The sequence below is a fragment of the Aethalodelphis obliquidens genome, unplaced genomic scaffold, assembly GCF_003676395.1.
Source record: "Aethalodelphis obliquidens isolate GAN/ISIS:26980383/991018 unplaced genomic scaffold, ASM367639v1 scaffold22, whole genome shotgun sequence".
Lineage (NCBI taxonomy): Eukaryota > Metazoa > Chordata > Mammalia > Artiodactyla > Delphinidae > Aethalodelphis > Aethalodelphis obliquidens.
Genome location: NW_020837966.1, coordinates 514,239 through 530,207, shown reverse-complemented (window position 1 = coordinate 530,207; position 15,969 = coordinate 514,239). Strand labels below are relative to the sequence as shown.

General features: G+C 37.2%; 1 protein-coding gene across 1 annotated transcript in view; it reads right to left on the bottom strand.

Annotated features, from left to right (window-relative positions):
- DOCK3 (dedicator of cytokinesis 3) overlaps positions 1-15,969 on the bottom strand; it is a 409,735-nt gene that overhangs the window by 275,024 nt on the left and 118,742 nt on the right. The window contains exon 5 of the mRNA XM_027120931.1: positions 5,894-5,990. Coding sequence (XP_026976732.1) covers positions 5,894-5,990 — 97 coding nt within the window. The remainder of the gene's footprint in view (positions 1-5,893; positions 5,991-15,969) is intronic.

Here is a 15,969-nt window from a genome sequence, read left to right as displayed (position 1 = left end):
CAGTAAGTCTGTGTCTTTATTCCTGTTTCACCCCTAGGTTTTTCATGACATTTTTTTTTGAGCAACTGTAAACGATGTATGTTTTAAAATTTGGTTTCCAATTGTTCACTGCCAATATGTGGCAATATGATTGAGAGAGGGAGAGAGAGAGAGTTTGTGCGTGTATTTTGACCTGATATCCTGCAACTGAAAACTTACTTATTTTCAGAACTATCTTTTGTAAACTCTAGTGTTTGTGGATTCCTTGGGATTTGCAAGGTAGCCAATCATATCGTCTGTGAATACGAACACCTTTATGTTTTCATTCTAATCCGCATGTGTCTTCCTTCCTTTACTTGCCTTACTGCATTGGTTAAGTATTCTACTACTAAGTTGAATTGGCTTGTTGAGAGCAGACATCCTTACCTTATTCCCCAAAGAAGACTTTTATCATTAAGTATGATGTTTGCTGTACATTTTAATAAATGCCCTTTATCAGGGTGAGAAAGTCCCCTTATATTCCTAGTTTGCTAAGAGTTTTTATCATGAAAGTTGAATTTTCTCAAATACTTTTTCTGAATCAATTGATACGATATGGTGGTTTTTCTTCTTTAGATCGTTGGTAGAATTCACCACTAGAACCATCTGTGCCTGGACATTTCTTTTTTTAGAAGGATTTTCATTATAAATTCAATTACTTTAATAGCTGTCAGATATTCAGATTATCTATTTTGTCTTGGGTGAGTTTTGATAATATGTGGTTTTCAAGGATTTGTTCTATTCCTCTAAACTGTCATTTACGTGTACAAAGTTGTTTATAGTATTCTCTTATTACCCATTTAATATCTGTGGTATCTATAGTGATATCTTTTTCTTTACTCCTAATATATTGATAATTACTATTTTCTCTCATTTTGCTAAATATTTATCAATTTTATTGATATTTTCAAGAACTGGCTTTTGGTGTGATTGGTTTTTCCTCTACTGTTTTTCTATTTTTAATTTCATTAATTTCTTTTATTTTTTTCCTTCATTCTGCTTGCTTAAATTTACATTCTTTTTATGTTGTTACCTTTTGACCCCCTTCATCCATTTCTCTGACTCCCCACTTCTGGCAACCACTAACCTGTCTCTATTATCTATACCTATGCGCTTCCTTTTTTTTTTCTTTTTTTAAGGTTTCACATATAAGAGAGATCATATTCATATGATATTTATCTTTGTCTTTCTCCGCCTAATTTAAATTCGTGAAGTAGGAGCTGCATTTGACACGTTTTTCTGTTATATGCACTTAATGCTATAAACGTCTCTCTCGGCACTGCTTTAGCTGCATCCCACAGATTTTAATACGTTACATTTTCATTTACATTCAGTTTTAATATACTTTTTTATTTCTCTTGAGACTTTCTCTTTGATACATGGATTATTTAGGAGTGGCTTCTTTAATTTCTAAGTGCTTCGATATTTTTCTGTAATCTTTCTGTTATCGATTTCTAGGCTGTCTCCATTATGGTCAGAATACCCTTTGTATGACATGAATTATTACAAATTTGTTAACAGCTGTTCTATGACCTAAGATATTGTCACTCTTGGTGAATGTCCCATGTATGCTTGAAAACAATCTTTATTCTGATTTCACTGGGTGGAATGTTCTAAAAATTTCCATTCGATCCTGATGGTTGACGGCACTGTTCAGTTCTTCCCTATCCTTGATAATTTTTAGTAGTTATATCCTTTAGTAAGCGAAGGGGTTATAAATCCCCAAGTATAATATCTGATTTCTCTAGTTTCAACTATTTTCTCCACTCAGTCCTTTAAGGTTTTACTTCATTTATTTCCCAACTCTGTTTTTTGGTGCATGCATACTTAAGACTTGATCTTTTTGATCTTTTTATCATTTTGAAATGTCCCTTTCTTCCTAGTAGTTTTCTTTATTCTGACATCAATTTTTTCTACTAAAGTAAGTTTATTTACATTTATTTAAGGAAGAGATAATTCATACTTAATATTACTATCTCTTTTCAATACAGCCATTCCAATTTTCTTCTGATTAGTGTTTGCACGGTATGTATTTTTCTATCTCCTAACCTCCCTGTGTCATTGCATATGAAGTGAGTTTCTTATAGACAAAACACAGTTCAGTCTTTTTTGATCAATTCTACCATTTCCTACCTCTTAATTATTCATATGTTAGGACTTAAGTCTGCCATTTTAGTACTTCTGTTTGTTCCCTCCATTTTACCTTCCTCTGTTTCCCCTTTCTTATGTTCCTATAGGTTACTTGAACATTTTTAGTACTCCATTTTCATTTATTTACAATAGTTTTATTATATCCCCATATAATACTTTCTTTAACATCTTTATTGGAGTATAATTGCTTTACAATGTTGTGTTATTTTCTGCTGTATAACAAAGTGAGTCAGCTATATGTATACATATATCCCCATATCCCGTCCCTCTTGCATCTCCCTCCCACCCTCCTTATCCCACCCCTCTATGTGGTTGCAAAGCACCGAGCTGATCTCCCTGTGTTATGCGGCTGCTTCCCACTAGCTATCTATTTTACATTTGGTAGTGTATATATGTCAATGTCACTCTCTCACTTCGTCCCAGCTTACCCTTCCCTCTCCCTGTGTCCTCCAGTCCATTCTCTATGTCTGTGTCCTTATTCCTGTCCTGCCCCTAGGCTCTTCAGAACCATGTTTTTTTGATTCCATATATATGTGCTAGCATACGATATTTGTTCTTCTCTTTCTGACTTACTTCACTCTGTATGACAGACTCTAGGTCCATCTACCTCACTATAAATAACTCAATTTCATTTCTTTTTATGGCTGAGTAATATTCCACTGTATATATGTGCCACAACTTCTTTATCCATTCATCTGTCGATGGACACATAGGTTGCTTCCATGTCCTGGCTATTATAAATAGTGCTGCAATGAACACTGTGGTACATGACTCTTTTTGAATTACCATATAATATTTTTAATGACTGCTCTAGAGATTACAGTGTGTGTGTGTGTGTGTGTGTGTGTGTGTGTGTGTGTGTGTGTGTGTAACTTACTATAGCCTGCTAGTATCAACATTTTACTACCCTGAGTGGAACACAAATACCTTGCCACACTTTATGTCCCTTTCCTTTCCCACTTTCGATACAGTTTTCTTAAATATAACCTCTATATACATTGAGAACCATGTAAATGTAGTAATTTTTGCTTTGTATCATCAGACAATTTTTTAAACTGAAGAGGATTTATTTATCCCTTCCATTGCTTTCTCCATTTCTAATATCCCAACTGTCCTTCCATTATCTCTTCCTTTGTGTCTGAAGAACCTCCTTCATAGTCATTATTTTACAACAAATTTGCTGGCAACAAATTTTGCTAGCTTTCTTTCATCTGACAATGTGTTGATTTCTCTTTCATTCCTTAAGTATATTTTTCCTGGATACACAATTCTGGGGTGACATCAGGTTGTTTTTTTTTTTTTAGCACTTCCTCTGTTTTCCACAATTTCTGATAGGAAATCTGTTGTTGTTTCAAATTGCCCTTTCCCTAATAGCAATGTTTGGTTTCCCTTTCAAGATTTTTTCTTTGGCTTTAATTTTCAAAAGTTTAACTATAATGGGTCCGGGTATGGATATCTTTAGGTTTATTGTGCTGGGAGTTCACTCAGCTTCTTGAATCTGTAGAATTATGTCTTTTGCAAATTTGGTAAGATTTAAGCCAATATTTCTTCAAATATTTTTTAAATTCCACATCCTGTCCTCTCTGTCTAGTACTCTGATGCATCAAATGGTATACCTTTTGTTATTGTCCCACAGGTCTCTGAGTCTAAGTTCACTTTTCAATTTCTCTCCATTATTCAGACTATATAATTTCTACTGATCCATCCTGAAGTTCACTAACTCTTTCCTCTGTCCTTTCCATTCTGCTATTTAGTCTAACCAGTAATTTTTAAACTTTGGTTATTGTATTTTTCAGTTCTAAGATTTTCATTTGATTCTTTCTATTTTCTACTTATTTGCTGCAGTTTCTTATGTTTTCATTTGTTTCAAGAGAATTCATAATTGCTCACTGGAGCAGTTTTACAAAAGCTGCTTTAAAATCCTTATTGATGATTCCAACATTTGTGTCATTTCAAAGTTAGCCTCTGTTGATTGCCTTTTCTTGTTAGAGTTGAGTTTTTCCTGATTTTTTCATATGATGAGTAATTTGGGGTTGTAGTCTGGACATTTTAAGTACTATACTATCATACTCTAATTCCTACTTAAATCTTTTATTTTAGTGAATGGTCAACCTGTTTAGATTCTGAATGTGATCGCAGGCTCACTTTTGTGGACTGTGTTTCAAATGTCAATTTAGTTTATAAAGTCTCTCCAGTACTCCTCGGTTTTCTCTATTTACATGTTACCTATACGACAGAACTCCACTCCCCATTATCCTCAGCATGGGCTTGAGTGGGGAGAAGCACTGCCTCATTTCAGCAGAGCAGGCATAGAAAATAGGGTAATATGCAGGGGAGTGGGGAGTTGTGAAAGTCAATGAACCCACAGGCTCAGTTGGGGAGGGTACCACCTTATTACTGCAAGGGGAGTGGAAATCAAAAGCTCCAACCACAGGCTCCTCTGTGGAGGAATGCTTCTTCCTTACTTCAGAGCATGGAAGAAAGTCGAGTTCTGCCTCAAAACTCTGCAGGGTAAGGGCACCATCTTGTTAATGCTGTGTAGTTGTGAAAGCCAGGGTCTCACCCACAGGCTCTGCTGAAGAGAGTTGCCACCTTGTAAATTCTGGTGGGGTGGAAGACAGTCCTCCCTACAGGCTCTGCTGAGGAAGGGGACTGCCTCATTACTTAGCAGGGAAGAGGAGAAGTCAAAGTTTGACCCACAGGCTCCACTGGAGGGGGACATCTCCTTGTTACTGCAGGTGGGGGAAGGGTGTGTGTGAGACAAAGCTCTGGTCATGGATACTGCTGCTGTAATGCCTGTTTGAGTGTGCGGGGGTATAGATTTTATTGTGATGTTCTCCTAGAGAACGGATGGGATAGGTTAGGATGTTTCTATCTTGCTGGGCCATCCTTTGGCTAGAGAGAACAGGCTTTCCTTGGCACTATTTTTTTGTCTGCACTCATTAGCATTTCCAGGTTGTAGACTTCGCTACAACCCAGGCCAAGATATATGGGAGGCAAGAAAAATAGACAATCAGGGAACTCACTCAATCCTTGAGTCTCAAGGTCCTTAGATAGTCCACCTTCTTTTCCCTAACTTTCAGAGTTTTCTGGTAGGGTATTTCATGAGTTTTGTCCAGGATTTTTGTGATTAGTAGGAGAAAAACAGAATGTGTTTACTCCATCTTGTTCAGAACCCAAACCCTGCCACTTATTTTCAGTCTATATTTTTTGTGTCCTATCACCCTCTACTCTCTAAGTTTCCAGAGGATATGAACTGAGGTTTTATTAACCTAGTAATTGTTGGCTTGGCAAAAAGTATCATATATGACATATCCTTTAAGCTTATTAGCTGTAAGAAAGTGTTGATACAGCTTCTTGGCCTTTACCCACCATTAGGTTCACAATGTAACCCTGAAGCTTGTTCATTCATTTAATAAAGACCTGTTTTGTGAAAGCTTCTGGGGATACAGCAACAAGTAAGACAGCTAAAATCCTTGGTGTTATGGAACTTACATTCTATTGACTGGAATAGGATGGAGAGAACTGCAGGTATATGAGTAATGTGTTCTCTTCAGGCTGGACAAAACTCAAGTCTACTGTGTTTCAGTTAATATTAGGAACATACATTTGAAAAACTCAATATTCAGAAATCTATAAATTTGCAACTGGCACAAGTACAATAATTTTTTCACTTGGTACAATTAACTTTAATGATCTAGTAAACTAGTTATAAACTACTTACCACATAGAGTTGTTTCCACAGACTGGCCCATTCTTGCAGAGTTGCTGTAACTTCAGTCACAATAGAATCTTCAAGTGGAACCACAGTTTCATACTGCCTAGAACCAGAGCCACAACAAACAGTCCCATTATCTTTGATGAAATACCAGAATACTGTCTACTGACCTTTTCAACACATGTAAATCAAATTTAAATTCATGCAAATATAAAGAGAGGTATATCTAATTGAATACATATTGTTTAGCAGTAATATACTGCAATAATATAAGTGAACTAAATTAATGTAAACAAGTTTCCTCAACTTGTCCATTGAGGAGTTCTGGGTCTGGTAGAGGAACTGTGATCCTGGAAACAGAAAGGTACTAGGTTTCTCTCCAACTACCTTGTAAGCAACATCCATTATGGTGCCAGTCCCTGTGCTAATTGCCAAGGATTTATCAGTGAACAAAAATGGACAGGGTCCCTATCTTCATAGAGCTCTTACTGTGGATAGGGAATTAGACAAATAATCACAACAGATATGGATAGCAATGAATCTAAGAAAGAAACCAAATTGTACTATCAGAGATTTTAGCTGGGGTACACAACTAAAGAAGAGAAGATAAGTGAAGTCTTCTCTGAAGAAATGGCAATGCCCAAAAGATGCAAAAAGGTCACGACAGAAAAGTTTGTTGGGAGGGACAGGTGTGGTGTCACCTGCAGAGGAAACAATATACAAGAAGTCACTGAGATGGTAAAGAATTTCACATATCTAAGAACTTAAAGAAGACTGGTATGACTGAGGCCAGTTCTCACAGGTCCTTTCCAAATGATACTAAAGATACCAGACCTTTTTTTAAATTAATTTTTATTGGAGCATAGTTGCTTTACAAAGTCGTGTTAGTTTCCACTGTATAGCAAAGTGAATCACCTATACATATACATATATCCCCTCTTTTTTGGGTTTCCTTCCCATTTAGGTCACCACAGAGCATTGAGAATGAATGAGACGATACTGAAAGGTTGTTCAAAGTAAGGGCATGACTTGATAATATTTTTATTATGTCTATGCCACTTTTGAGAGTTAATGAAATATTTTCTGGGACCAAAGATTTTATATACTGATATGCTGAGGTAGATGGAACCTATACTCCAATTTGTTAGCCAAAGAGAACATCATCCACTTGCAAGCAACAAAGGAAAATTCATTTCACAAATTAGCATTAAGTATCATTTCTCTACACAGCTGACAAACCACCACTGTGTTCAAAGGTGACCGTGTATTAATATGGAGCATCAATGAATATATATTACTTGATTATGCTATACGGCTTTCTTTTTTATTTTCTGTGATTTATTCCAGCACATAAAAAAAAATCATCTTGGAATGATGCCAGAGCACTATCCATATTCATCAAATTTATAAGGTGAATTTTCAGTGCAAGGCTGAGATTTAAACTTGACACTATGGAAATAGAGAGACATGGGAGATGCTGTAAGAGTGTTGTGTTTTAGTAACATTAAAGCAGAAATGCTGTATAGGATAAACTGGAATAAAATTTCTTGAAAGTTTCACCTACTAGGTCTCCAGCTACTTTAATCACTGAGATCTATGGGAAAATTACACTGTTCCTATTTTAAAGTTCTAAAACTTTGGACTTACCTCAATTTATGCTAACCCAAGTATATACTAATACTGACGTATTTTTCTTAGTCTATAATATATAATCAGTATCCTGAAAATTCTTAAAATTCAGATACAGTGTTATTTATAAATACACGGTTCCACAGACCAAGTAGAATGTAGTCAGAACACTAAGAAAAATAACCAAATAAAGTGAATTAATAAGCAAATTTCCAAAGAAATTCTGGATTCATGCAGAGTAAAGAGTTTGTTAGAGGCCTGAACCAAGATGGCGGAGTAGAAGGATGTGCTCTCACTCCCTCTTGTGAGAACACCAGAATCACAATTAGCTGCTGGACAATCATCAACAGGAAGACACTGGAACTCAACAAAAAAGATACCCCACATCCAAAGACAAAGGAGAAGACACAGTGAGATGGTAGGAGGAGCGCAATCACAGCAAAATCAAATCCCATAACTGCTGGGTGGGTGACTCACAGACTGGAGAACACTTATACCACAGAAGTCCACCCACTGGAGTGAAGGTTCTGAGCCCCACGTCAGGCTTCCCAACCTGGGGATCCAGCAACGGGAGGAGGAATTCCTAGATAATCAGACTTTGAAGGCTAGTGGGATTTGATTGCAGGACTTCGACAAGACTGGGGGAAACAGAGACTCCACTCTTGGAGGGCACACACAAAGTAGTGTGCGCATCGAGACCCAGGGGAAGGAGCAGTGAATCCAGGGGAGACTGAACCACACCTACCTGCTAGTGTTGGAGGGTCTCCTGCAGAGGTGGGGGGTGTCTGTGGCTCACCGTGGGGACAAGATAACTGGCAGCAGAAGTTCTGGGAAGTACTCCTTGGTGTGAGCCCTCCCAGAGTCGGCCATTAGCCCCACCAAAGAGCCCAGGTACACTCCAGTGCTGGGTTGTCTCAGGCCAAACAACCAACAGGGAAGGAACCCAGCCCCACCCATCAGCAGTCAAGAGGATTAAAGTTTTACTGACCTCTGCCCACCAGAGCAACACCCAGCTCTACCCACCACCAGTCCCTCCCATCAGGAAACCTGCACAAGCCTCTTAGATAGCCTCATCCACCAGAGGGCAGACAGCATAAGCAAGAAGAATTACAATCCGGCAGCCTGTGGAACGAAAACCACATAAACAGAAACATGGACAACATGAAAAGGCAGAGGGCTACGTACCAGATGAAGAAACAAGATAAAACCCCAGAACACAACAAAATGAAGTGGAGATAGGCAACCTTCCAGAAAAAGAATTCAGAATAATGATAGTGAAGATGATCCAGGACCTCAGAAAAACGATGGAGGCAAAGATCGAGAAGATGCAAGAAATGTTTAACAAAGACCTAGAAGAATTAAAGAACAAACAAACAGAGATGAACAATACAATAACTGAAATGAAAACTACACTAGAAGGAATCAGTAGCAGAATAACTGAGGCAGAGGAACAGGTAAGTGACCTGGAAGACAGAATGGTGGAATTCACTGCTGCAGAACAGAATAAAGAAAACAGAATGAAAGGAAATGAAGACAGCCTAAGAGACCTCTGGGACAACATTAAACACAACAACATTCGCATTATAGAGGTCCCAGAAGCAGAAGAGAGAGAGAAAGACCCGAGAAAATATTTGAAAAGATTATAGTCGAAAATATATATATATACCCAAGTCCAGGAAGCACAGTGAGTCCCATACAGGATAAACCCAAGGAGAAACACGCCAAGACACATACTAATCAAATTGGCAAAAATTAAAGACAAAGAAAAATTATTAAAAGCAATAAGGGAAAAATGACAAATAACATACAACGGAACTCCCATAAGGTTAACAGCTGATTTTTTCAGCAGAAACTCTACAAGCCAGAAGGAAGTGACATGATATACTTAAAGTGATGAAAGGGAAGAACCTACAACCAAGATTACTCCACCTGGAAAGGATCTCACTCAGATTCGATGCAGAAATCAAAAGCTTTACAGAAGAGCAAAAGCTAAGAGAATTCAGCACCACCAAACCAGCTCTACAACAAATGCTAAAGGAACTTCTCTAAGTGGGAAACACAAGAGAAGAAAAGGACCTACAAAAACAAACCCAAAACAATTAAGAAAATGGTAATAGGAACATACATATCAATAATTACCTTAAACGTGAATGGATTAAAAGCTCCAACCAAAAGACACGGGTTGGCTGAATGGATACAAAAACAAGACCTATATAAATGCTGTCTACCGGAGACCCATTTAAGACCTAGGGACACATACAGACTGAAAGTGAGGGGATGGAAAAAGATATTCCATGCAAATGGAAATCAAAAGAAAGCTGGAGTAGCTATACTCATATCAGATAAAATAGACTTTAAAATAAAGAATGTTGCAAGAGACAAGGAAGGACACTACATGATGATCAACGGATCAATCCAAGAAGAAGATATAACAATTATAAATATATATGCACCCAACATAGGAGCACCTCAATACATAAGGCAACTGCTAACAGCTATAAAAGAGGAAATGGACAGTAACACAATAATACTGGGGGACTTTAACACCTCACTTACACCAATGGACAGATCATCCAAAATGAAAATAAATAAGGAAACAGAAGCTTTAAATGACACAATAGATCAGACAGATTTAATTGATATTTATAGGACATTCCATCCAAAAACAGCACATTACACTTTCTTCTCAAGTGCGCACGGAACATTCTCCAGGATAGATCACATCTTGGGTCACAAATCAAGCCTCAGTAAATTTAACAAAACTGATATCATATCAAGCATCTTTTCTGACCACAACGTTATGAGATTAGAAATGAACTACAGGGGAAAAAACGTAAAAAACACAAACACATGGAGGCTAAACACTATGTTACTAAATAACCAAGAGATCATTGAAGAAATCAAAAAGGAAATCAAAAAATACCTAGAGACAGATGACAATGAAAACACGACAATCCAAAACCTATGGGTGCAGCAAAAGCAGTTCTAAGAGGGAAGTTTATAGCTATACAAGCCTACCTCAAGAAACAAGAAAAGGGCTTCCCTGGTGGCGCAGTGGTTGAGAATCTGCCTGCCAATGCAGGGGACACGGGTTCGAGCCCTGGTCTGGGAAGATCCCACATGCCGCAGAGCAACTAGGTCCGTGAGCCACAACGACTGAGCCTGGGCATCTGAAGCCTGTGCTCTGCAACAAAAGAGGCCACGATAGTGAGAGGCCCGTGCACCGCGATGAAGAGTGGCCCCCACTTGCCGCAACTAGAGAAAGCCCTCGCAAAGAAACGAAGACCCAACACAGCCAAATATAAAAATAAATTAATTAATTAATAAATTTTAAAAAAAGAACAAGAAAAATCTCAAATAAATAATATAACCTTACACCTAAAGGAACTAGAGAAAGAAGAACAAACAAAACCCAAACTTAGCAGAAGGAAAGAAATCATAAAGATCAGAGCAGAAATAAATGAAATAGAAACAAAGAACACAATAGCAAAGATCAATAAAACTAAAAGCTGGTTCGTTGAGAAGATAAACAACATTGATAAACCATTAGGCAGACTCATCAAGAAAAAGAGGGAGAGGACTCAAATCAATAAAATTAGAAATGAAAAAGGAGAAGTTACAACAGACACTGCAGAAATACAAAGCATCCTAAGAGACTACTACAAGCAACTCTATGCCAATAAAATGGACAACCTGGAAGAAATGGACAAATTCTTAGAAAGGTACAGCCTTCCAAGACTGAACCAGGAAGAAACAGAAAATATGAACAGGCCAATCACAAGTAATGAAATTGAAACTGTGATTAAAAATCTTCCAACAAACAAAAGTCCAGGACCAGATGGCTTCACAGGTGAATTCTATCAGACATTTAGAAAAGAGCTAACACCCATCCTTCTCAAACTCTTCCAAAAATTGCAGAAGAAGGAACACTCCCAAACTCATTCTATGAGGCCACCATCACCCTGATACGAAAACCAGACAAAGATACTGCAAAGAAAGAAAATTACAGACCAATATCACTGATGAATATAGATGCAAAACTCCTCAACAAAATACTAGCAAACAGAATCCAACAACACATTAAAAGGATCATACACCATGATCAAGTGGGATTTATCCCAGGGATGCAAGGATTCTTCAATATATGCAAATCAATCAATGTGATACACCATATTAACAAATTGAAGAATGAAAACCATATGATCATCTCAATAGATGCGGAAAAAGCTTTTGACAAAATTCAACACCCATTTATGATAAAAACTCTCCAGAAAGTGGGCATAGAGGGAAACGACCTTAACATAATAAAGGCCATATACGACAAACCCACAGCAAACATCATTCTCAATGGTGAAAAACTGAAAGCATTTACTCAAAGATCAGGAACAAGACAAGGATGTCCACTCTCACCGCTATTATTCAACATAGTTTTGGAAGTCCTAGCCTCGGCAATCAGAAAAGAAAAAGAAATAAAAGGAATACAAATTGGAAAAGAAGAAGTAAAACTGCCACTGTTTGCAGATGACATGATACTATACATAGAGAATCCTAAAGATGCAACCAGAAAACTACTAGAGCTAATCAATGAATCTGGTAAAATTGCAGGATACAGAATTAATGCACAGAAATCTCTTGCATTCCTATACACTAATGATGAAAAACCTGAAAAAGAAATTAAGGAAACACTCCCATTTACCACTGCAACAAAAAGAATAAAACACTTAGGAATAAACCTACCTAGGGAGACAAAAGACCTGTATGCAGAAAACTATAAGACACTGATGAAAGAAATTAAAGATGATACCAACAGATGGAGAGATACACCATGTTCTTGGATTGGAAGAATCAATATTGTGAAAATGACTATACTACCCAAAGCAATCTACAGATTCAATGCAATCCCTATCAAACTGCCAATGGCATTTTTTATGGAACTAGAACAAAAAATCTTAAAATTTGTATGGAGACACAAAAGACCCCAAACAGCCAAAGCAGTCTTGAGGGAAAAAAACGGAGCTGGAGGAATCAGACTCCCTGACTTCAGACTATACTACAAAGCTATAGTAATCAAGACAATATGGTACTGGTGCAAAAACAGAAACAGAGATCAATGGAACAAGACAGAAAGCCCAGAGGTAAACCCACGTATCTATGGTCAACTAATCTATGACAAAGGAGGAAAGGATATACAACGGAGAAAAGACAGTCTTTTCAATAAGTGGTGCTGGGAAAACTGGACAGGTACATGTAAAAGTATGAGATTAGATCACTCCATAACACCATACACAAAAATAAGCTCAGAATGGATTAAAGACCTAAATGTAAGACCGGACACTATAAAACTCTTAGAGAAAAACATAGGCAGAACACTCTTTGACATAAATCACAGCAAGATCTTTTTTGATCCACCTCCTAGAGTAACGGAAATAAAAACAAAAATAAACAAATGGGACCTAATGAAACTTCAAAGCTTTTGCACAGCAAAGGAAACCATAAACAAGACCAAAAGACAACCCTCAGAATGGCAGAAAATATTTGCCAATGAATCAATGGACAAAGGATTAATCTCCAAAATATATAAACAGCTCATGCAGCTCAATATTAAAAAAACAAACAACCCAATCCAAAAATGGGCAGAAGAACTAAATAGACATTTCTCCAAAGAAGACATACAGATGGCCAAGAAGCACATGAAAAGCTGCTCAACATCACTAATTATTAGAGAAATGCAAACCAAAACTACAATGAGGTATCACCTCACACCAGTTAGAATGGGCTTCATCAGAAAATCTGCAAACAACAATTGCTGGAGAGGGTATGGAGAAAAGGGAACTCTCTTCCACTGTTGGTGGAAATGTAAACTGATACAGCTACTATGGAGAACAGTATGGAGGTTCCTTAAAAAACTAAAAATAGAATTACCATATGATCCAGCAATCCCACTACTGGGCATATACCCTGAGAAAACCACAATTCAAAAAGACACATGCACCCCAATGTTCATTGCAGCACTATTTACAATAGCCAGGTCATGGAAGCAACCTAAATGCCCATCGACAGACGAATGGATAAAGAAGATTGGTACATATATACAATGGGATATTACTCAGCCATAAAAAGGAACGAAATTGGGTCATTTGTAGAGACGTGGATGGACCCAGAGACTGTCATACAGAGTGAAGTAAGTCAGAAAGAGAAAAACAAATAACGTATATTAACGCATATATGTGGAACCTAGAAAAATGGTACAGATGAACCGGTTTGCAAGGCAGAAGTTGAGACACAGATGTAGAGAACAAACGTATGGACACCAAGCGGGGAAAGCCGCAGGTGGGTGGGGGGGTGGTGTGATGAATTGGGTGATTGGGATTGACATGTATACACTGATGTGTATAAAACTGATGACTATAAGAACCTACTGTATAAAAAAAAATAGAGAAAACCTATTTATTAGGTTTATGGATGTGCATGCAATTTATAAAAAATAAAACACTACTGTTCCCGTGGAAAAAAACAAGAGTTTGTTAGAAATGAAATTTGGTAGTGAAAAGAGACGATCCTTTAATTCAATGTATATTGCACAGAAATGTAGCTGAGAGCATGATCATTAGGGTAAGATAACTTGGCCTCAATTCCTACTTTCCCTACTTCCTTGCCATGTGTTGGCAAAGGTATTTAACCCTCAAAGCCTTGCCCACCTCATGTGAAGTAAACAAATAATCCCATTTTCTCATCTGGAATTCTCAAGTGTGATATAATGGGTATAAAATGTCAATTACAAAGCCCAGTATACAGGATATTTAATAAATGGCAGCTATTGTTCACTCTTACTTAATCTTTTAATTTTCATTACTTACAAATTGCCAAAGCATATCTAAAATAAACAATGTCAAAATGAGTTAGATTTCATATTGTACTTTAAAAATATATTTCACAAAGACTTCTTGTCCAAATAGCTCCATAAGTTCATGCTTCGACATATTTCCTAACCTCCCAATACCCAGCGGAGAAAATATGAAATAGAAAACCAAATGTATTTCTGAACTCCAAAATAAAATTAACACCTCAATAGAGTAGCAACAGAACAGAAAAAAACAGAGCAGTGAACTAGGGTGAAATCATAGCACTTCTAGGTTCTGGAGTCAAAAGCTACTAGTGATATCTAGGAACTTAGATGTAGAGGGAGAACAGGGATGAAAAGTGCTCCAAGTGAGAAGAGGATGAAGGCCTGATTCACTACTTGAAGCTCCCTGAAAGAAGGCCAACATGAAGCACAGCAAAAACTGCTACTGAACCTCACTTAAAACCACAGCTTTTAAAAACCTCTAGGGCTAAATAGATTGGAGACTGAAGCAGTCCCCTCCTTCCCTCAGCCAAAGGTCAGGATCTGCCAAAAGTCCAACGTCACTGTGGGCAAGGAGATCTAAAATGCTATTGTAGGACTTGGTTCTACACTGGGGCCTTGGAAGCAGGTAGAGGTAACTACACAGGTACTAGACAGATGTGCTCAGGGGGAGAAAAGGAAGGGGAAAACAAAATCTCCCACTTCTGAAAACCAAAATTCTAAGATGTCCAAAGTCTTAAAAATAAAATGAAAATGCTTCTCAGGATTTTATAAGTCTGATAAACATTTTAAAATATTTACAATGCTTAGAGAAATGAGTAACTTCCATTTTTAAAAAAAGCAAACATAAATAAAACAAGAGCCAATGGATATGCAAAATAACCAACTAGGAATTTTGCAAATGAAAAATATTGTCAAAATGTCCATCTATGGCTGAATGGAGTAATGAAATGTGATATATAGATATATAGATAGATAGATATAAAATATATAATGGAATATTATTCAATCTTTAAAATGAATGAAAATTCGATACATTTTACAACATGAATGAGCTTTGAAAACACTATGGTAAGTGAAATAAGATAGACACAAAAGGACAAATATTGAATGATTCTACTTATATACAGACAGACAGTAGAACAGAGGTTACCAGGGACTGGGAGAAAGGGGGAATGAAGAGTTACTGCTTAAGGTGTACAGAGTTTCTGTTTGGGACGAGGAAAAAGTTCTGGAGTTGAATACTGATGAAGGTTGCACAACACTGTGAATGTACTTAATGCCACTGAGCTGTACACTTAAAAATGTTTAAAATGCTAAATTTTATGTTACTCATTTAAATGACAAAAAATACTAGCAGTGGGGAAAAAAACCTCAACACAAAGGACACAGGCCAGACAGAACTCAAAAGAAAATCTAGCAAGATGTATAAAAGAGTACTTAAGAGATATGGGGATGAGGTGGAAGAACTCCAACCTAATCCTAACAGAAACCCCAGAAGAAGAGAACGGCAGTGTTAGAGAAAATTGTGATTTTCTTTTCCTTAGCTGTCCTGCATTGTAACTCCCCTTCTATGTTTGAGAAAAACCCTAACGTTGAGACAGAGCTG